This window comes from Pterocles gutturalis, unplaced genomic scaffold (assembly GCF_000699245.1).
Source record: "Pterocles gutturalis isolate BGI_N339 unplaced genomic scaffold, ASM69924v1 scaffold23236, whole genome shotgun sequence".
In the NCBI taxonomy this organism is placed as follows: domain Eukaryota; kingdom Metazoa; phylum Chordata; class Aves; order Pterocliformes; family Pteroclidae; genus Pterocles; species Pterocles gutturalis.
In genome coordinates this window covers 139,885-164,039 of record NW_010106123.1, presented here as the reverse complement: position 1 = coordinate 164,039, position 24,155 = coordinate 139,885, and the positions used below count along the sequence as shown (strand labels likewise).

The 24,155-nt window shown below is 36.6% G+C and overlaps 1 protein-coding gene across 1 annotated transcript in view; it reads left to right on the top strand.

The window, feature by feature from the left end:
• Positions 1-11,128: 11,128 nt before the first annotated feature.
• The window catches only part of CTTNBP2 (cortactin binding protein 2), a 75,634-nt gene continuing 62,607 nt past the window's right edge, over positions 11,129-24,155 (top strand). Inside the window, 1 exon segment of the mRNA XM_010087677.1 lies at positions 11,129-11,231. Within this exon segment, the coding sequence (XP_010085979.1) occupies positions 11,169-11,231 (63 nt within the window). The 5' untranslated portion in view covers positions 11,129-11,168.

Here is a 24,155-nt window from a genome sequence, read left to right as displayed (position 1 = left end):
CAGCCCGGCAGCGCTCGCCCGGCGCATCCCAGACCCGCCGTGGGCAAACCTGCCTGGGGACCGTTCCGGGGCCGATTAGCCCGTGTTAATCGGCTGGTTGACTGACAGCCGTTGTGAGAGCAGGGTGGCCAGGTCCAGAATCAGGCTGTGAGGGCTCGGCCTCGTAGCAAAGTTTAGGACAGTAGCACCGCAGAGGTGCACGTCTTGCTTGGGATCCTTTCTGAAGGTGATGACCCGCGAAGGGAGTATTGCTGGGAGTTTTCTTTATTATTTTGTTTTCTTTCAAACAGGCACTAGTTCTAATCTGAAACCCTGTTGCAACTGAGTGCTTAATCTTCTTTGCATGTTTTAACTTCTGCAGTGTTGTGGAAATAGAGTTTTACCTAAAAAAGTACACAGTGAATATTTATACAGGGAATATTTATAACATCACTGTCTTTTAGAGCAATGACATAACCATGACACAAATGAATATTAAGGTAAGAATTCATAAAAGCAGGATATTAAATACTTTAAAGCCCTAGTTTTGAGTAAAAAAAATATTTACACTAAATTCTGTAGTGTACTCATTTTATTACTTCCTTAAGTTTCAGTTTTAAAAACTCAAAAGAGTAGCTTGTAATCAAGTGTCACTCCAATTTTGTCCTGTTAGGCAGTGCAGTATAAGTCACTCATGCAATTTGGTGTTCTCATTGTGGAAGGTAGGAGTGATAGATCTACACTGCAAGCTGCTCTTAAAATGTTTTTTTAAAAACTGAAGAGATGCTAGGAAGTAACTTGTGTGTTGCTCTCTAACAAAAGTAATAGCTATATTTAAGCAATAACAAAATATTTTAAAATATTTTTAAATTATTACTTTTATTTTTAATTTGCCTTCTATCACTTAATATTTAGTATTCCTTTTCATCTTTTTTTCCTTGCCAATATAAATGTTGGATTGTTGATTTAATTTTATCTGTTGTACAGGAAAGCAAAAAGAACTCCTCTGTGGAATGAAAGATTTTTAAAAAGTATTTATACAATACTCCAATATTCCTTTTGAAGGGTTACGATGAGTAGCTTGTTTTCTGTTTTTAAACTCAAGATACAAAATTATGAATTGGATCATCTTGCTTACTTCTAGGATGACAGTAAGCATCCAGGTGACTATCTTGTAAATCATGCTAAACTTCAACTTATAACAAAATATTGTTTTCAGTACAGTTTTATATTTTCTCTTTTGTTTTTCAGTTTATAGAATCCTGATTGCACAAATGGTGCGGTAAAAAAACGTAAGAATAGTATTTATAATATGTTAATGTGTGAATTTTATGGTGTAAGCAGGAGGTGTATAACACAGGATGGTGCAGTAGGTTTTCTCGATACTAAATGCTGTTATTGCACCTTGCTGAACTATCAGTAGCGTCACTGGAAGAAAAGACTTTTTTTACTGCTTTTAGAAGCACTATGGAAGAGGATAAAAAGTGTTCCCCTCCCTCCCTTCTTTACATTCACCAGGGAATTTGACTGAAAAAGCCTAGACTGTTCCATAGTGCATTACATTTAGGAGCAAACCCTATATAGTCTTGTCATTCTGAGTTTCCTTGGATGGAGCACAGCATTTGATGAGCCTACCACTTCTTTCCCACGAAATATTGGTATTTTTATTGTGGTAAAGAATGACAAGGAAAAATGGCAGGGCAGTGGTTCTGGTCTTTTTTCATACCTGTACATCTTGATTTCACTGAAGCCAGTGAAAACGTGTTGCTGCAATTCGGACTAGAATTAAGAGAAAACATATGTGTGTATTTTAAAGCATCTTTGAATGATTTCCATCTGCATAATGTCTACCAATAATGACTATATAATAGAAAGAAATAATCCAATTTGACAGTCTTTTTGTTGAAACATTGAACACCAGCGTGCTGTGCATAGAGGGCTGCCTTGTCACACGTTATAGCTTCAGTGTAGCTTTAACAAAGCCTGTGAAAAGCCTGTTACATCAAACATGAAGTTTGTTAGAATTATTCAGTAAAATTTCTGGGTTTGATTTTGCTTGACCAGTGATCAAAAGCATAAATGTTATTTTTCTCTGAAAGACAGTATTTTCTGCTGTCTGTAAAGCTGTACATGTAGAGGGTATTGGTAGAGTGGAATCTTGACTCCTCTAAAGTGAGTGGGGATTTTGCTGCGGTCTTTACCGGTCAAAATTTCATTAAGAATGATGTGTTCATACCTGAAAGGATCAGTCTGGGTTGCTGTGGGTCAAGTAACAGTACATAAAGTTGTGTTAAAAAAAATACCTGTCAATATTTAAAGAAAATGACAAATGGAGAGAAATTCCATGACACTTTGTGGTGATGTTGTGTTGGATTTCATGCCTTGTTTGGTATGTTCACTATCTATCGATCTGCAAGAATGCTTATAGTAGAACTGTCATTCTGGTCAATATAGTGAAATGCTAAATAATGGTTTGATCATATCAATTATACAGGCTGATTTAGATCAGTTGGAAAGATTCTTATCTGAAAAATATTGCAAGTAGCAAAGAATGAGACCATAACCCTTGAAAAGCAAAGACTGTATCTTTTATTAGGGACTGTATACTGGAAAATGGTCCCTTGGAAAAGGACTTTGATTAACTGCCACTGTCCTCATCTGAATACAAGTTCTCAGTGTAGCGTTATTGTTCAGAGAAGTTATTTTCATCTAGTCAGATGTGTGATGCTGTTGTGGTGTTACAACATGTAGCTGAGATGCAGAGACAGTGCAGTTCTGTCTGTTTTAGTCATGCTGCTCCTCTGTGATGAGAAATTGATCTTGATCCATCTTGCAGTGATATACTTCAAACCTCCTTTCCCCCTCTCCTCTTCCCTACCCCAAACTACATTATTGTCTTTTCTGTGCCTTCTACTCCATGACCTGCAGCACAGCCTCTCTTCCCTTATTGTGAAGGTCCTGGGGGATGAGAAAAGAAAGCTGTTGAACCTAGTACGCTTTGTCAGTGTTCTCTTCCAAATGTGGACTTGTCACACTGTCATTAAAGGTGAAGTGCAGAGGGGAAATGCTGTGAGCCAGATGTGTGAAAGTGGCATGGAGATGCAAATCTAGAGGATGCAGTGCTGTTGTTTTCCCAGCTGCTTTGAGTTAATTTGTGGAAGTGTTGCTTTGGCCTTGGAGGTGATATAGCAAGATAGGAATAGAGATGAAAATCGGGATGGGAAAGAAAGAGCTCAGGAAGACAACAGTTTGAGGCCTGCCTCTGCTTCCACTCCTACCTAAGGAAGGCAGCAGTTGTCTTACAATACCTGTGTAATCCTTGAATATGTAAACAGGAAGGTGTCAAGTAGGCTTAGGGAAGAGGTACTGCCTGTATGGTATGCGAATTCTTGGGCATTGATTTTTGGTTCTATTGTAGTACAGGGTAAGGTGTGCAATTCTGGAAGACTTAAAGATAGCTTCTGGAAAACTTCTAAATATAGCTTCAAGATCATGTACCTGTATCTTGGTCTAATCATATACTATTTGCCTTAGAAGTGACTTATCTGAAAGTGACTTTCTGAATAGAAATTAGCTGTTAAATTTAAGAGTTTAAACACGGTTATTGAAGGGTTGTGGGCCTGGATCCATAAAAAAAAGACTTGGTTACCTAACTTGCACTGAAATAAAAAATGACTAAGTACCTTTGTGGCTGTTAATAGATTGCAAACATGTTTTAACAGCTATGACAATATCTGGGTATATGTAAAGGTCAGTGTTTTACTAATTTTGGAGGGATTGGAGGCTGGTTTTTTTGTTTCAAAAAAAAATTCCCAGTTTTGAGGTATATTTATGGTTAATGTTGAAGCTGTTAAGAGTTTGGCAGTTAACTCAAGCCAAAAAAACCCACATCAACTAAACAAAACCTCCCCCATACCTTTTAAAGAAAACCTTTGGATAGCCCAGAAAGCAAGGGAGCTGTGCTTGGGGAAGAGGAAGGCAGAATAAGCATATATATATACTTTTGCATCAGATAATTTCTGGAGAGCATGGGATCAGAGACTCTTACCATAGTTTCAGACTAAAGAACAAACCTTCTGCAACCAAGCCAATAAATTGTGGTTTTCCCTGAAGTATTCATTAATACTGTGTGGATATTCTTTTAATGCTCTCTCAGTTTGCAGAGTTTTCTTTATTGGAAAAGGGTTAGGATTCATTTGCCCACATACTCATGTTTATGTTGAGCTAGGTCTTGAAACTTCCTTTTATAGCTGATGGAGTGAAGTAAGTGGTTAGAAGGAATAACCTGGTTTAAAAACAGGTTTGTGAGCTTCTCTGTTTTTGAATGAAATTACTTAGGCAGCTGACTCCTAGAGGTATGGATGGTGTTCAAAACACTTAAATTTAGGTGTCTGTGTGTGCACAGCATTTAATATCCTGTTACAGTCAGTAGAAATCTGACCAAGACAGTCAGTGGAGCTATGAGCAAATAGTTCTCTTGGCTGGTTAGCTGAATAGCTTTCTTGGCTGTTTTGGCTAGGCTGATCAGTTCTCCATTGAAAATAAAGGGACATTGGGTACCTAGCTTACATAGCTCCCACCTTTGTGTCTTAGTCTTGTCTTGAGGGCTTCCTTTAGAGGTCCATCTGTAGTACTCTGGGGTATCCCAGCTGGCCTTCTGCTATCAGTCCAGAAGGCACGAATGATTCTCCTAAGTCCTGTGTCATATCTACCTGTCCCAAAAAGATATGTCTGATCCTCCAGACAGTTCAAATAACACTAGGTACTGCTATGTAGGCAAATAAATAAAATTAGTCAAAACAAATCTTTGAACTTTGTCAGATGACTTGTACCTGGGGGGACATACTCAATATTGTGAAGTGTATGAATCGGGGTTGTATTTCCCTGGTGCAGTTGTTTCATGGTTCTGACAGAAGTGAGGCCATCTTGATATTAAAAGTTGACTTTCTTTAGCCCAATAAGTAATAGCAAACTTTTTTATTTTTAGAACCTCATCTTGGAAGTCTGCTTTGTGAATCCTCGGGAGGATTCTTGTGTGTATTTAATGGAACTCAATATAAAATATGTAACAAATGTAGATATGTACTTTTCCCTTCCCTTCTGAAAGGACTTTTTTTTTTTTTTTGACAGCTTTTCCCTATTTGTTTTCCTATACACATTTTTATACTTCTGCCTCACATCTTTACACTTCAGCCCTCAGTTTTACTCCGCAGGTTTCATTCCCAAGTCCTGTGTTATTACCCAGCTCCATCTTTAAAAAGGCTATGTAGCTGCTTTCTGATCAGGAGGGAGCTTGTTTTCCATGGTCATTTGCGGTTAATCCACAGCTAAATTGCTTTTCACCTCTGTTCTTCTTAGGGAAAGTATGAAGTTATATCTTTCATACTTTACCTATTCAGGCTTCTCCTGAAGGGTGCAGAGTTTGTAGCAGCTGCTGTCATAGCACAATGAACAGCACTCTTAGCTCCTAAAGTTGCCAGCACTATCAACAGGGCTAGGTCAGCAAAACCAAGCTATTGGCACTGCCCATCCCTCACAAGATTTTTTTTTTTTTTTTTTTTTTTTGTGAAAGGCTGGTGGGATAAATTTAACCCTAAAGACTTTTACCATCTCTGCTCTAAATAGCTATGCATGTGGGAGAGTCCCTTCTGTTCCAGTGCCTCTTGGTGACCTTCCCATTTCATCCTCTTTCTGTCTTTTCCAAAGATGATGGAGGTGGGAAAATGCCTGTCCAATGTTCAGAAGAGATGCTTTTATCGCCTTTTTGGTTTGTGGTAGAGCTTCTTTTAATCTTTGGCAACGCAGGTTATCATTTGCCTGTACTCTTTTTGTGATACCTACACAGGTGGTTGAATGACTTTTAGCTAATTAGCTGTTTGCTGTATTGTCAGTGCGCTTGCTGCCAGGCAACACACAGCCCTTACGAAACTGATCTGAAAAATAACGTGGAGTTTTAGAGACACAGAGGACTGAAGTTGTAGTCTTTTTCAGGTACTTTATTCTTATAAATCAAATAAACCAGACATTTTGAAATCCGAAAGAGGTAGACAAAAAAATTCTCTAACATTTTGGTTGTGTATGCCAAATTTCACCCTGGGGCAACATATTCATGTATCTCTATTGTAAAACCAATATAATGGATGGCTCAGTTACATAGTTGTTAAATTGTTACAGCTTGGCACTATACCAGAGGTATTGTAGCTAAACCCCAGATGGCACATAAGCCATGAGCTGTTAATTCAGTCTTTATTTTCTGGAGATCTAAGACTTACTGCTCCACTGGAAGATGTTGGGAAGATTACTTTTCTTGATCTAATAACAGTTTTCTCTATGATTTAGGCAAACATCTGAATAAGAACTTCAGGTAAGCCTGCCATGACCGACATCTTGGTCCCCCAAAGATCATAGAGTCATTAAGGTTGGAAAAGACCAGGGAAGTGTTTAAGAGAAAGGATATTTTTATTTCATCATAGGCTTTATCTACCCAAATCTTTAAAATATTTTTACACCTATGCTTGAGAATATATTAAATATTTAAACTATGTATTTTGGTCCAGTTAGGGTAAGCTACATTGTAGCTCCATAAGTGTTGATTCCAAGATGCGCATGGGGAGAAGGTTTGGTAGCTTCTTCAGCAACTACCGTCTCCTCTTGCTGATCCCCCTGTGTGAGGGGATTAAAGTTTGCTTATCCATAGTGACCAAATCTAAGATGTTTTTAAAGTACTGGAAAAAAAGTGGTCATTCCAGTTTTGGAATTGATCTGCTAAAGTTATGATAAGAAAGCCTCAGTGGGCATAAAATTGTTCATAAACAAGACTTTAAAAATGATAGCTCATTTTTAATTAGTGGTAAAATGATGATACTCATCCGATTTATGACATTTTTCATATGCTAAAATAACTCTTCTATAAATGAGTGCAGGTAATGCAGCCCAAAAGTTCACTTATTTTCTCTTTCATCCTAAAAAGCTCTTAAATTTTTTTATTTTTCTGTTTGTGTGTTTGTTGGGTTGATTTTGAACATCAGTTTTGGGAACTTTTGATTGTTCTTCGTATGTATGTGAAGACTTGTCTGACAGAGTGTGTAGCAGGGAGAGTGTGGGTAATAATTATGTTTTCTGTGTTTAATAAATCAGAAAGCATTAAACAAAAGTAGCAAACTGACAGCAAAGGTGTAGTTGTGCTGTGGCATGTTGTGGATGCTAAAATTACATAGAGATTAAAAAAGCAATGGGGCAAATTCACAACAGGTACATCAGCCGGGGGTCCTACATACAAAATCACAATTTCTTGCTCAGAACATGCACAAACTGAAAATTGTGGGAGGCTGGTAGGGTATTCCTGGGAAATATAATTGTGTGCTTGTCCTGCTCTGGTACTGATTTCAAGGGATCCATTATTGGCTGCTTTTGGAGACAGGATGCTTGGCTAAGTGGGTTTTTAGTCTGATATGCTGGAATTGTTCATATATATGAAGTGGTTTTGCTAGTTCTTACTTCAAGTTTTTAAAATGAAAAATATAAAAACTAGGCTGCTTATGTTGTTGGTATGTCTTTTATTAACATTTTTTTGTGTCTATTTATGTATAACTGTAAATTGCCAGAGAACACTTCTAATGCTCGTTATTGCTGTTTTTTCATACGTTCTGGTTCAGGGTGTCTACTTGAGCAAAATTTACTTTAATTGCTTGATTAAATGCTTAGTTAAAAAAGCTCATCATTGCATCACATATGTTGAAGAATGCCTTTGGTTTCTTAAGGATGTAAGACTGTTTTCGTTTATGTCTTGTGGAAGACTGCAGAAATTAAAAGTTTCACCTGTGATGTACAGTCAGTCTTTTGACAAAGTCCTGCCCTGTGTTATACCTCCCAACAAGCTGAATTTACTGACCTAGAGAAAAGAGTAGGATCACGTTTCTTGCATTGTACTTTTGTGGATGCCCCTCTTAACTTTGTCCCTATCTAGAAACCTCTGGTGCCTTTTTTTGTCAGAGGAGGCAAGCACATTTTAGAAAGGGAAGGTAATGTTGTGGTTAAATGAATGGAGACTTAAAAGATTGTTACTGAATATTGTGTTTTACAATACTTACTTTCTGTGTGGTTTGTAAAAAAAAAAACCGACTTGCTATCTCTGAATCACTTGTCCATCTGAAAAATTGAGATGGTTTCTGTTATAAAAGGAAGTTATATGAATAAATTAATTGCTGTCTTTGAGCTATTAGATTTTATTAAGTGGTTCATAGAAGAAGGAGGGTGGATAAGTGGGTCTTGCTATCTGACTGAATTAAATTTAGGAGTTAAAAGTACTGAGAGTGATATCTGCTGCAGCCTATAAGGGAAAATCTAGTCTACTGACACTAGATTACATGAGGAACCGTATACATTTAGCAACTTTGCACTTTTTACATGTCCATAGATCGGTGAGCACAGTATAGAATTGTGAGGAGCAATGTGAGAGGCTGTTACAGCAGGTTGGGTTCTCTTTCAGAGAAACTGGTTGTTTTTCTTTGGTGTGGAGGGCAAGTGGTGTGTTTTGGATTAGAGGAATAGCTGACCCAGGCAGCAAAAATAGAGGATAACTATTGTTCAGTTTAGAAATATTGGTTAGAGTAGATGGTCCCCCAAAACAGTTACACTGAGTACAACTCATTGCTCCTCTTGTTGATCCATGTTGTTCACATAAATGAAGAAGCTCAGTCCAACATATATCAAATCCAAACAGTTAAGTTCTGGCATACAGTTCTCACTACCCATTTGTGCACCTCTGTGTGTTTTAACTATAGAGTAAAAATGGAACACAGAGTGAATCTAATACAGCTATAGCTTTGTGTAGTTTTGATCTGTGGCCTTCTGCCTTGAGAGAAGAACAACTGTTTTGTCTTCCTCCCACCTTGAGAAAGCAGAAAGGGTACTTGCTTTAATTTTTACTGGATTTTCCTGTGATAAGCTCCTGTGTAGCTGAACTCTTAGGTCTTACATCCTTCAGGGAAAATAGACAGTAGATCCAGATACACAGTTCAGCTAATTTGGCAACTGATTACTTCATTCTGAATGTTACTGAGTGTCCACATCTCAGGGCTTTGCTAGGTGACACATCTACATCATAGCAAGGACTGCAGTATTTCCCTTGCAGTGAACAGAGTATTGGAAATCAAGCTGGTCAGCTGAATCTGGCACATGGAATAAATATTGTTTTCTCTCCCTTAAAATGATTGTCTTTTAATTTCACTAAGCATCTACTTGTGCTAGCGTTGTGGATATTGGTGAACAAGAGATTTTTATTTATCTTATCTACTGCCTTTGTGAAGTAGTTATTCCTCCTCCCTTCATACTTTTAGTTGGCCAATTCTGTACCTTTAGATGAGGACTTTATGCAATACTTGAGATGTGGGTTTACCAGGGTTTTATATACTGACAAAATTAGGATGTTAACCTTTTAAGTGAGGAATTATGTGCTAACTCCCATATGAGGTAGATGTCATAGAATCATTAAGGTTGGAAAAGACCTCAAGGATCATCAAGTCCAACTGTCAACCCACACCACCTAACTCACTAAACCATGTCCCTAAGCACCACATCTACACGTTTCTTGAACACCTCCAGGGGTGGTGACTCCACCACTTCCCTGGGCAGCCTGTTCCAATGCCTGATCACTCTTTCAGTGAAGAAATTTTTTTCTAGTATCTAGCCTAAACCTCTCCTGGTGTAACTTGAGGCCATTTCCTCTTGTCCTGTCACTTGTTACTTTAGAGAAGAGGCCAGCACCCACCTCACTACACCCTCCTTTCAGGTAGTTGTAGAGAGTGATAAGGTCTCCTCTCAGCCTCCTCTTCTCTAGACTAAACAACCCCCGCTCCTCTTACAGGGACACAATCACTTCCCTAGTCCTGCTGGCCACACTATTTCTGATGCAGGCCAGGATGCCGTTGGCCTTCTTGGCCACCTGGGCACACTGCTGGCTCATGTTCAGCCGGCTGTCGGCCAGCACCCCCAGGTCCCTCTCTGCCGGGCAGCTTTCCAGCCACTCTCCCCCGAGCCTGTAGCATTGCAGGGGGTTGTTGTGACCCTGGCACTTCTCAGTCCTTTTCCCAGGTTATTGATGAAGAAGTTGAATAAAGCTGGTCCCAGAGATGTCCCACTGATTACCTGTCTCTGTCATGAAAAGTGGTTCTTACCCCACAGTGTTTGCTTCCTATACATGAAGTGTCTTTTCATCCAGTACTGTTGGATAGGAGTTTCTGTAATTATATTTGGTATAGAACCTTGTTCAAAACTTCTTGAAAATCCAGATATATTAGTGTCCAGTGGATTCTCTTTATCCATGTGTCTACTGACATTGTTACAGAACTGTAGCAGTTCAAGAGGTGGATTTTGTTTTACAGAAGCCTTACTGATATGTCCAGCATAAGGTGTTTATGCATGTGCTCAGTGATCTTATTTGTCAGTATAAACTCCTTCTCCTGTCTTGCTAGGGGTGGAAGTCAGACTTAGATTGATCTTGGTGACTGTGGAGTGAGAAGATATTGTTGCTGTGAACTGTTGTCAGTGCCTCTTAAACCTGAACTGTATGCTCCAGCCAAACAAATGGGACTGCAAATAGAGCATACAAATGAGCTTTCATGTCTTTTCATAAGTTGCGCTTCAAAATTTCACATTCAGCCCAGCATACTGGGATCAGTTGGTAGTTGTTTGTAAGCGAGGCACAGGTTACACTAGATTGGGTGCGCTGTGGTCTAGGTTTTTTCACTGTCTCTTGCCTTCATCCCTGATGTGCTACTTCAGGTGTGATTAATTGTTTGGTGCTCTGTGAGGCTGCATATAGGAACTGTTCATCACAAAGTCCGTTTCTTTACCATTTCACCCTTTTCATTCACAAGACTTTGCAGGATCAATTCCTTGCAACAGTATAGGATTTGAAACAGTGTCATACTGGTGGGCTTTTAATTTCTTCACTTTAAATAAAAAGAATCAGACTATTTGGTATTAATTTTGACTTTATTTTTGACAAATAAAGCCACTTTACCTTTTTGAGAGTTATTGGTGTTTGAAGAACCCATAATTCAGATGCTGATATGTCTATATTTCAGATCTACAGTAACTATTGCGCTCAATTAGTGTGTTCATCAGTGTTTTGTTTCTTACAGAAAAGAGAATTCGATGTGGATAACTTGAGCAAGTCAGAATTGCGGATGCTTTTGAGTATAATGGAGGGAGAACTAGAAGCACGAGACCTTGTAATTGAAGCCTTGCGGGTAAGTTACTGGGTTGTTGTGGTTTGCTTTGGTTTTTTTAGTTCTCTTTTGCCACTTCCTTTATACTGTGCATAGAATATTATTAGTGGAAGAGTAAATTGTGATTTTTTTTTTTTTTTAAGTTTTAGGTTGACTAAATCTCAGTAATTGCAAAATGTGTTCCTGTTTAATTGTTGCCACTCAGTAATTCTGTGTAATTTTGGTATAAACTACTAACAAAATTTCAGAGAAATAAGTGCAAAAACTGCAAAATTACTTCCTCTTTACATTCTTTTACGTTGTAGAGTCTGTTATTTGTGAAAGGTTGCAATAACTTCAAAGGAATATTCATTCTATTTGTCATTTGTTCTAATGGTCTGTATATTTGTGCATCTAGTCTATTCGATGCATTCATTTTCTGTGAGATGGAAGGAAGGACAAAATTGGATGCTCATGTCCACTTAAGGAAAAGTTTTTGTGGTGTTTTTTTTCTTTTGAGTTTTTTTTTTTTAATGAAAGGTGAAATACAGGTTATGTACTCTTAACAACACTCACAAGTACTTGATTAGATTTTTGCTGTGCTAGGCACACATGAAGGTTGTTTTTCTGCCTCAGAAGGTTGCAGTCTGAAAGGCAACTTAGAAAGTTGACTGGAAATGTACAAACAAAACTGTATTTTAATCAAAAGATTATAACTTTTTTATGACAGTAATGACTTTATAATTGATCTGGAAAAGAATAAAATTTAACTGAGCTGCCAAACAGACTGCAGGTTTAGGGGGGAAAACAGCCTTACATGATTTGAAAGTATTTATAGCTTCATAGTTGGATAGAGAGAAATTATGCCCTTAAAGATCTCTTAAAGCAAAAACTCCGTGTAATGAAATATATCTAATACTAGTTTTTAGTAGTATGTGTAATGATTATCAAGTAGTGTGGGAACATTTTCCACTTGTAATGTTATGGTAACAATTGTAAATGCATTTTTATTCTATTTTAATTTGTTTTGTGGTGGATTCAGGTCACTTGATGCAAATGGAGCTTTAAAGTAGTTGTCATTGATGTACCTGCATGAATAACGAAAGACTTTATAGGTATAAACCTCTCTTATAAAATACAATTTTCACTTCTTCATGACAGTAAGACACCGGAAGCAATATGCCTTGGGGGACTGATGAACTTTGAAGTCGTCTGGTGTTTGGCTTCCAGGTGTATGCGTATGTTGAAATGTACTGCCTTTTCATCTAGCTGTTTTGCAATTTCACATCTCATTTGCCTGTACTAGGACTTTTTATTTTCCCTGACTGCCAGTCAAGGTTTTGTAAAAGGGGAAACAGCATATTCAGAATCTATTTTTTTGACTCTTCTAACTTTGGAGGAAAGCAAATAGAATACTTAGACAACTTTTTCTAATCCATATTAATGAAAAGCTACTACAATACATAGTAAATAATGGATGTGTTGAAATTAAACGAAATTTTAAAAAGAGAAAAAAAAAAAAGAATGCAGTAGGTGTTTGATGATGGTAAACATTAAACATTCAGGATAGTGCAGTCCCAGGAGAGAAAAAGTCTACATCAGATTCTCAGACAACTGCTGAAACATGTAGTGTGTACACAGTATTTTTTGATGACTAATATAGATAAATATTAAAAATAGCTCAATTTCACGTAAGGTATATAAGTGTTGAAAATTGGTTTTGTTTTGTTTTTCTCTTCTCCTGCATCTCAATTTCCAGTTCCTGTGTTTTGTAGTAAAATCTTCTAAACAAAATCCACGTGGAATTCAAATCTTCAAGGCAGCTTGCCTGGTTAGCTGTGCCAGTATTGGAAAACTTGGAAGTTATACCTGCTGAAGAACTGTAGCCTGATATCTTGGAATATGACACTTTTGAACCTGTGGCTTCCCAAGTAAGAAGCCAAAAGTCAGCAGTATTAGCAGCTGGAGTTTCCAAGCAGCGCACAAAATGAGCTGCCAGATAGCCAAATATAGGCCTTTTGTAAAAGTGAATAACAAGAGACTTCCATTGGAATTGTGTCAGTTTTGGTACTTTGATTTATTTCAACACGTTGGCATACTACCCTGTATATCCTTAAAGCAAGAAGGCAATGGTTTTCATGTAAGGGAAAAGGCTTGCCATGTTATTATTTCAAAAGCTGATGAAGCTCTGTTTCAAAATTAGGAAAGTTTGTGAGTGTGTGTTGCAGGAGTTGTTTTGGTTTGTGTTTTTTGTTGTGTTATTTTGTTTGTTGTTCTGTTGTTGGTGGTGGTTTTGTTTAATCCTACTAGTACTGCAGGGCTGTTTGAAAGCCTGATTTCTCTGATAGGTCAAAGACTGATAATTTCCAGCCCTATACTAGATAGTATGTGTGGTGTCTTTTCCTCTTAAGTGATCTTCCTGTCAGTTTTCGGTCACTGTGGTAGATACGTTTATTAAACAATTTTATATGTTCTTGGTCTTTTTGTAAGAATACAGAACTGGATCTTTTAATCTTAGAAAGTAACTGTTCATTCTTGTGGTTGTCATCTCAGATTTTTCTCTATAATCACCTAAGTTTCACTACATCGTTCCTAAATGTGTGTGCCCTTATCTGTACTCATTTTGCACAGTGTTGCTGAGCATTTGCAAAATTTGTGCAATAAATAGTAGTTATGTATCTATTGGAAATACCTCTCCTGGAAAGTTCTGCCATTAAAGTGAATCGATCTTGACTGATCACAAAATAACTGATAATGCTGAATCTAAAGACTATTAATCTGCATTGAACATGAAATTTCTCATTTTAACAAGACCTGTTTGATGCATCTCTATTAGTCTGTCCTTTCCCGTTGTGTAAATTCTTACACCGACCTCTCTTGTTTCCCACTACACTAGTTTTCTGTGAAGCCACGTGGTATGCTTTACTGAAGATCTGAGACAGATCTGATTTTTTTTTTTCTCTGACTATAAAGCCAGTTATGTAAAAAAACATACCTGCCTTCAACACCCAGGTAGGATTTCTTTTAGATTTGAGACTTTCAGGAGCGTGGTTCTTACAGGAGCGTGGTTCTCACAGTGCCAAATATTTTTTTTTTTCTTCTCTTGGTATGCATGTCATGCCATCACAATTCACCCCTTATCCATAGTATTCCCTGGAGGAATGGAACAGAGATTTCTGACAGTGAGTGAAGGAGTAAGAACTAGGGAGAAGGAACAGTATTTTTGGATAAGATATGGAGTTGGAACTTATGCCTTACTGGTTTGTTTGTTTGTTTTCTATGCCATGTTTATAGTGTGTATATATGTATATATATATAAAATGGAGTTCTTGCTTAAATAACTTAAAATATTGTTTTAAATAATTTTTTTTTTGCTTATTTTAGACGTTTGCTTTTCAGGATTACAATTTAATGCTTCTTGATACATTGTAAAAGTGTAATTTGCCTGTGTGGGTTCTGATAGATCAAGCAGAAAACATTTTTGACTTCTGTTTTTGTGGATTGAGTCTCAGTCCTATTTATGGAGCAAACTCTACTACTTAACAGCTTATAGGAATCTAAAATAATAATGTTTTTAATGTGTTGTGGTTTTGTGACTTCTGGGGTTTTTTTTGTTCTCTTATTTAAAAAATAGCTGTAAAATTATGCACAGTTTGAGGTGTCAGTGAAAGAAATGATACCATGTGTCAGTTAGTACTGCTGTAATATTACTTTTCTGACAGGAAGACAATGCCCTTGGATTTCAGAATTGTATTGCCTCCAGATGGTTGTTTACTGGCTGTTCAATTACAATGTATTCATTGTATCATACCACAAATTTGTATTTTATGTCTTTCAGTTTAATTTCTCTTGGTACTAGTAGTAATTAGAGAAGATGGCTACTAACTCCTCATTTAGCACTTTTAAGATGTTGCATAACTCTTTATGCTTATTTAAAGCTTAGTTTGAAAAAGGTACAGTCCAATGAGACTAGAGAAGAAAGGCCACAGAGTTTGTTACTCTATTTGAAAAGACTGAACTGGGGAATTTTAAGTCTGTCCACTGGGTATTGTTCCAGTGCAGAGTGTCCATTCTGTCTACTCTGTGTAAATAAAATAAAAAAAAAAAAAAGAGAAAGGCCAATAGTTCAGGAAGAGATCTTGCGAAATTAAATAGTCCTTCTGGGGGGGTGGGGGAGGAGGAGGGAAGATAAGTTTAATTAGAAAAGTTAATAGGGTTGATGTAATAGGTTTTTATTAACGCACTTGAATTTGTGCCATGATAAATTAGAGAAAACCAAACTGAAGGTGTCACATATAATAATTAACTCTTTTTATTTCATCTTTGTGCATAATGTATTTTAGAGTTTCCATTCTGTTTTATTTAAAATTTTGATACCTTGAAGTCTGCTTTTGAAACAAACCCCAAACTTCAACTCCAAACTGCATTTGTAAGAAATATGCAGATGACGTCTGTATACTTCCATGTTTTCAAAATACATCATTGTTCCTTTATAATATGCACAACTGCAGATACATAAGGACACATACCATTCCTATTTCTAAAAAAGGGCTGTTGCTTCCCACTTCAGTAATTGAAAATTTATCTAAGTGGGTCAATGTCTCCTGCTATTGCCGTATAAGTAGTCATTTGATGCTTTGATATAAACAAAGCTGAGGGTTTTTTTCCCTTAGCATGTATAAATTCATTATTGCATACTCTGATTTTTACAATAGAGAATCACAGTATTTTGCTGAATCAATCTCTATATGAACACTTTTTCAGGGAACATCAGCTGTCTGGAATTTGGAAGTCAGAGAAATTCAGATTTGAAAAAGTTAGAGTGATTATCAACCAGAGCAATGTAAACTGCTGGAAGAGTTCAGCCCTGTGAGGACCAGCAGCCTTGGAAGAGCAGACCTTTGTCATGCTTCGCGTCAAATTTCCAGATTTATTCTCCAAGTGAACAGTTAATTTGCTGTGGAGGGCAGCATAAGGATTCACCTCAAAGGAGGTGATATTTGTATAAATCTTTCTTATTAGCACTCTGATTTTGTACAACTACTATGCCAAATGGCTAAGATAGCTCCATTTGAATCTGTACTTTATTTTAGTAGCTCCATGATCAGGGTTGCACTGCAATTAAATTCAGATTAACATTTAAATCATTAAATCAGTTATTTCATTAATGAGAAATAACATGGTGTTTAATTGCTATTGGGAATGCATCTAGTTAAAAAAGGAGGAATACTTAACTATAGCTGCTGCTTCCATCTGTCTCAATTATCCAAATAAACTGTCTGCTTGTAATAAGGGGATAATATATATTCCTAATGTGGAGGAAATGCGGCCACATAATCGAAGCACAGGTCTGGCCTCCCACAACTGTGACCCTAGATACAGCATTCATTTGTTGTTTTCTTTCTCCAGTCGTAAAGTGGTTGCTGTATCTGCCTGCTTTCTAGAGGAATTTTTAAAGTGCATTGACCCTCATATGATGAGTTGAAGTGCTAGTGTTAGCTGACAAGCATGGAATTACAAATACTAAATGCTGCTTTTAGTGGTGATTCTCTCACAAAGTTAAATCATTAGTAGGTTATTTTTCTTCTAATATTTTAAAGCCTGACTTAGCTGGGATTTTTGTTTATTTTTAAAATAATTTTGTTTGCCTATGTACATTTCAGTAGGTGATGAATGGTAAAATTAAAATTTATATTACACTTGCTGCTATGGTATGCATTAATTAGTGTGAACAAAAAAAGCAAATTCTTATCATACTAGATCCTTTAACACACTACATAGATTTAGAACAACTTGTTTGGATTCTTGTGAAGAATCACCAATTAAACAAAAAAATAGCTAAAAGAATTATCAATACCAACAATGGATATATTTTTGTTTAATTAAAGTTGACTACAATATCAATGACATTGCTATGGATCAACGTATTTTCTCTGACATTAAGTGAGCTCCAAATCAACAGATTCTGTGTATGTGATAGGTGGGTCAGGAGGACAGTATGGGAATGACAAAGGTGAATTTGGTTGTAGGTGTTTCTTCAGTGTTGTAAAGCTCTATTTAATTTTACCGTAACTTCCTATGGAAAGAAAAGCTTATTGTCTATGTGTGTTCATACCAATGCCTGTTGAATCTTTTAGCCAGTTTCTGCAACATCTGACAAAATGTTAAGCAGAAATAGGTAACGTTGTTAAACCAGGCAGTTAGATAAGAAAAGTCATGCTGTTGTTAGGGCCTTAGTTGAAGGAAGGGCAGAGATTTACGGTTATTGTTATTGAGCACTGTGTATGAACTGTGGAATAGACAGGAAAATTCATTAATTTAGCTGCTCAGAGAATTTGAGTCAGACTATCCAAGTCTACAAAAAAATGAGAAGAAAAAGATCTCTCCTGTGGGAGTTAGTTCTGCCCAAATTGTAAGTACAGTCTGTCTTCCTGAATCTAAGCATTTTGACAGGCCTGCAGGCTAATCAATAGAGCTTGAAATGAATCATACTATCTATATTATGTCCAAGTAGAAAATCCATATAAGATAATTTCTGACTTCCCCTAGCAATGCATGTAAGTTCTTGAAGAACAGTGGCTGAATTTCTTAATGAAGGTGTGGATATTAATGTAATGAAATAAGTAGGTCAAAAGACAGATTCATGATCATACTGGGATGAAGAGATGTAGCAGCAGTAGTGGTTGGACTGTGTAACTTTGTGGTTCTGAGGAATCCTGGTATTTTGACACATATAAAGGCCTCCTCTGGAAGCTACTGACAAAATAAGTTTTCAGTAGTGTTACAGCACTTCTTTTACTAGTTATTTGCTATTTGCAAAAGGGAGATAGTAAGCACTGAGCAAAGCAAAACTTTTGGTAAACCGTATTAAAACAGTCCTGTGTAAGTGTTGTTTTAATAAGCTTAAGCTTCACTACTCAGGAGATACCCTTATTCCAGGCTCGCCTGAAACTGGAGACTACAAGTATGAAACAGATTGGTTTTCTAGCATGAAAACTCCATGCATTGCAAACATCCTTTTTCACCTTGTCCTTTCCAGCAGTGTTAAACTGATGATAGTCTCTTTTTGTTTTTCACATAAGATCTGAATATCTTTATTGTTGCCAGGCATGTAACTACTAATCTAGTTGAACGTATTCTGCTGGTTGCTTATTTAGCTAATTGCTTTGCCTTTCCCACTTGCTTCGTCCTACCCTCGTTTGATCTTTCTGCATAATCCAACATAAACTAGTGAGTAAAGATACACACACTATTTGTAAAAAAAAATTCCAACATCATGTTGATGTAACTGTTTCTCGGTTTCTGTGCTCTTTATGAATAATACAGCTGTGACTTCATCGTTACAGTGACTTGTTTAAAATGTTTTATCTGTTTGCTGTCATTACTCACGTTGCTGATAATCAGATATGTAACTGGGTCATCCTATCTCTGTTAACTGAAATTTTCCCTTTTTAGTTAAGAGAACATACATTTTCCGTTTATAGCTAAGGGAACATACACAGGATATTTCTTCTATGCCAATAAATGGTACAGATAATTTTGCTGATGGTAACACTAAAGTGCAACTGATAACATATCACTTCTTTCTTTTGTTTGTGTCTCCTCATGTTACTGTTACTGAAGAGAACATGTATAAGGTTTGTTCTTGGTTCTTCCAAATAAATTATGATAGTAATTCATAAAAAAATATTTATGAATAAGATATTTTATTAGGGTCCTTTTCAAATTCAACACTTCTGAAAATACACACGCAGCAGCGATTACTTTTGTTAATTTTGGGTGTAAGTGTTCCCATGCTTTTCTCCCTCCCACTCAATTTTTATGCTGTTCTGACTGGTGGATGGGTCTTTCCACCTACAGTTCTCCCAGGGAGAGGCATTAGTCTTAGAAGCTCTGGCAGTATACTAAAAATACTTAGCACTAGGTGTCTTATAAAAGCCAGTGTTCCATTTATACGAATAAATGGAAAATTTGAGAAAATAGAGCAACAGTGATTACAGTGAGTTCTCTCTGAAGTAGCAGAGTGAAATTTTAGCTAGATATTGTGGAAATATAAACTGTTACATGACAATTTTAAAATTGGTAACTTTTAAGTAATGCATTTGTAAAGAGACTGCTAGCTGGAAAATTGCTTTAAAGTTTTAATAAGGGGCATAAACTCCAAAATATACAATGTGGTTGAATATTCTGTTTACTTGAAAATGTTCAATTCTAGAAATCAAATTTATTTATTTATGTCTATTTGTTTGCTCAGCCTCCTCACTAGAGGTCTTAGCAGCAAGAATAAAATTCTTCTTGGAGGTAATACATATCACTCTCAGAATTTACCTTCCAAAGTGAATACTAGAAATCATTTGTAAACACTGAATTCCCTTACCGTACCTCAAATAATTTATATTTTTAACAGAATAGAATATTTCCATTGAAAGGGACCTACACTCACCATCTACTCCAACTGCCTGACCAAACGTTAAAGCATGTTGTTCGGGGCATTGCCCAAATGCCTCTTAAACACTGACAGTCATGGGACATCGACCACCCCTCTAGAAAGCTTATTCCAGTGTTTGACCATACCATACTCTTGGTAAAGTAATGCTTCTCAAGAGAGTCAACAGCACCTCCCAGTTTAGTATCATCTGCAAACTTGCTATTGGTGCATTCAACTCCCACATTCAGATCGCTGATGAATATATTGAACAGGACTGGCCCTAGAATTGAGGGCTGAGGAACACCGCTGGTGACCAGTCACCAGCCAGGCGTAGCCCTGTTTAGTGCTACACTGTGAGCCCTGCCGCTCAGCCGGTTCTTCTAGTGCACTGTCAACCTGCTCGTCCCACAGCTGGACAGCTTGTCCAGAAGGATGCTGTGAGGGACAGTATCAAAAGCCTTACTAAAATCCAGAAAAACTACATCCACCATCTTCCCTTCATCCACTAGGTGAATGACCTTATTGTAGAAAGATATCAAATTAGTTAAACAGGACCTTCCTTTTGTGAACCCATGTTGACTGTGCCTGATGTAAACATCATTGATGCATTGTAAACTCATCATTTTCATTAAAGTAATTAAAGTTTGTAATTGTGTAATTGCCATGCAGTAATAAGGGATTATATTTTAACTGAGGTTATGATAACTTGAAAATATGCAAATCTAAATGCTGTAAATGAAAGTGAAACACTGATTGATTTAGTTAAGGTTTTTCTGTTATGTGTTTGTTATGTTTTGTCTGTTATTGAGCTGAAGAAACTTTAACTGCTAAGCGTGGAGGTTAAAGTGCTCTTTTTTGTTAGAGGTGAAGTCAGATTTCTGTCAGTGTTTCAGAAGAATGGCTGACAGATTTCCATGCGAAGAATTATGAATTCATTTGCATGAATTTGAGCTATAAATTTGAACATGCAAAAAAGTCTAGATGACAAATGGTTATTTAAAGTAAGCAGAACGTTCAAGACTCTTCTATCCATTGAGACTCATTATCAGTATGAAAATCTGTATTATTTGCAGAAATAATAAATTTCTGGCTGGTTAGATAATCAGAGCATCAAAAAGTGATACTTCCTTACAAAATATTGGCCTATAACTTTCAAACGTTTAAGCATCAGACAACAAAGCTGCCATAAATTATGTCTAATGTCATCTTCATACGGAACATCTGGATGGCTCTTCTCCATTAAAAACACGTGTTGTTTCAGTACTTGAGCTTTTTCTTCTTCCTCTTTTAGAAACTTAGTGCAAGGCCTGAATTTCACCTTTTACATCTGTAAGAAGTGAAGAATATTTTATATTGACTGTGTTGCTTCTTGGTACTGATCTGTTAGTAACTGATCTTAGCTTTGTAATACAGCCTTTCCATTTTTAAATCTGCAACCTTAAAATAGTGGATTTTCATTACTTTAAGGGAGAAAATTAGTAACGAAGAATTTGAAACATATGTCTGTCTGTCCTGTCTGTACCTCTTTCTTTCTTGGAGGTTTTTGTCAGGTAACCAGGAAAAAGGGAAGGAGGTTGTGCTAGTTAGCAGTATTGGGGCAATAGTAAACTGATGCTATTGGGTGATGTACACTTTTATGGAGTCAGACCCCAAAGGAAATTCAGGCTTGATCATTACCTCGGTTGTATAATTTTTTTGAGTGCTTTCTGTTGTATTGCAAGTCTGGATTGTTTAAGTGTTAATTAAATGTTTGTCCTCCTGTAGTCTGAGAGATGTGAGTTGTTTGTTAGGCATATTATACTTTTGTTACGTCTGCTTTTTAGTGCGGAGAAGAGAAAATTGTACAGCTTTTTGCAAACCACTTTAGTATTCTGATATTTGGCATGAAATAGAGGAAATCTGATTTTCTTTTACTTTCATCAACTGCTAGCTAAGATCTGAGTTTTTATGCCTTAAAATTATGTTTTTGTATGTCTTCTTAAATGGAGGTGACTGAGGATAGCCTTATAAAACAGCATACAGTCTTACATTCAGAGCTTTCTTTTTATCTTGAAAAATGCTTTTTAAAAGCTGGGATTTAAACCTATGTGGTTCTGAGATAAAGGAATGCTTTGCCAGTTCCTAATTTTTGGAAAAGTTCTGTGGGTTGTTGTGAATGAGAGAATAATGCACCTTTTTGTTCTTACTCTTATTTTAATGGTTCATGCTTGGGATAACTTTTCTAGAAAAATTTATCTTATCTCCGCTTTCATGGAGCCCTGTAATGAGTTTCATTGATATGTTTACATGGCTGATGACTGTTATGAGACACTGATCCAAGTCAGTTTTAAATGCTTTTTATGAGTATGTGTGCCTTACATTAAAAATTACTAAATGGGTATATTTTATTTTATTAGTACCTCTACCAAAAGACTTGAAATTCTTTCATGATCCTGATCAATCATCTGTAAAGAGAGTTTTTTATAGTATGAAACAATTATATAAGTCTGTCAGAGCATAATCAACCTGTATGTTGGTTTTGTTTAACTTGCTGATTGCATCCTCCTATTTCTCAATTCTTTCTACTGTTTTCACCCTTTTTGAACTAGCAGCCTGTTTTGATTGGCAATCTTCTTTAGATAATTCTCATTTTTTTTCAGCCTCAATAACATCCTTAAAGTGTATACACAAGTTTTGTCTTATGGTACTTGACACTTACTGTGGAAAGAGAAAGTTTGAATATATTGGTCAAGTATTCTTCACATAATATTGTGTTCATTAAAATCTAACTCACTTGTAGTCTTTGCGTAGGTATGCACTGTCACAGTGCTGAAGAAAGGAATTTAGACTATAGTTAAGACTGTAAGGAGAAATTGAGCATCACATGTTCATTGGCAGAAATCATGCTGCAGAATACCATTTTTTCAGCAGTCATTGATGTTTACATTTCCATTTTTAGTTTGTTCTGTAAAACTTTTAATGGAAGTAACATCTCAGATGATACTTCAAAAACATTCATTTACATCTGCATTAAAAAAAAAAAAAAGGAAAAAAAAGACAACATATCCCCCAAGCCCCATTTTGTAGCAAAATTGCTAGCATTCTTCAGAGTCATTCTTAATTATTCGTAGTAAGACATCATATCTTCCACCCCAGTATTTTGCACAGATCTCTGAGAGTACTGCTTTTATTATGAGTATATACTTATAGAATCATAGAATCATTAAGGTTGGAAAAGACCTCAAGGATCATCAAGTCCAACCATCAACCCACACCACCTAACTCACTAAACCATGTCCCTAAGCACCACATCTACACGTTTCTTGAACACCTCCGGGGATGGTGACTCCACCACTTCCCTGGGCAGCCTGTTCCATTGCTTGATTGCTCTTTTGCTTAAAAGAATAGCTCCAGAAAGTCATTTCAAGACACGTATAATACCACAGAATAAGATTTATAAACATGTTCTCTGTCAGCCACCTTTCCCTTTTAAAAAATCTGTTCCCCTTTCAATTTTATTTAGAATGAAGGGCTCACCCCATCTTTAACGTAGCACATAATACAAGCTCTTACTGCCTCCTCTTCTGTGCTGGTTAGTTTTAGAAAACTTTTTACCACTCCCTATTACATATGTCAAGAAAAATTATTAATATGAACCTATCAACAGCTGTTGAAACAATTTTAGTATATGTGGAAAAGGAAATTAATCAGAGGAACAAATGCTCTTGAAAGGAAGGAAATTTTGTTTAAGGGTTCTGAGGCAGCTTTAATTCGGTTCCATTGTTCCACAGCAGTGTAGGACATGCAGTCCTATTTTTGATGTTTATCATCAATTGCTGCATGGAAGACTTGGGCTTACTGAACTCTTAACTTGGCAGGTAAACGAAGAGGAAACTCTGAGATACATTGTGGGACAAATGCAGTATTAACCTTAAAAATACTGTTGCTTATATATTCTCTTACAGATTATGTAAAATGATTATGAAAACTCATTTCAGCAAATGTGTGCAACTAATATCAACATAGATTATTATTGAAAGAAAATTAACAATATAACTTACATTATATACATACATATATATATATATATAATGTGATTAATTTTTAATTTTTCCTGATTTGGCTTATTTCTTTCTTATGTATTAATTGGTCGTATTTGTTTTTCCTTGGTTTTTTTCATGTTTTTAGCTTTAAGTCCACAGTAAGATGGATACTATTTGAAGACCTCCGTGCCTTCTTACATTCTTGTTTCAATAGCAGGGGGAAAAATCTAATTAGACTTTGTAATTCTCAGTTTGGTCACTGAAAATAGATGTTTGGTTTTTTTTTTTTCTTCTGAAGTAGAACACAAGAAGCGAGTGACTGTAGGCCAGTTCTTATACTGGAGTTGCAGCTTTTCCCACAGACCATCATCCAGATACCTCCGCTCCTTTTGTTCCTCTCCCTGCACACCCCACTGGCAGTCTTCATCTGCCAGTAGGTACATGAGGTCAGTGACGGCAAAGAGTCAGCTTGAGAGATGCAAATGACCAGGAGGGAGCTGGCAGATAGATGCATAG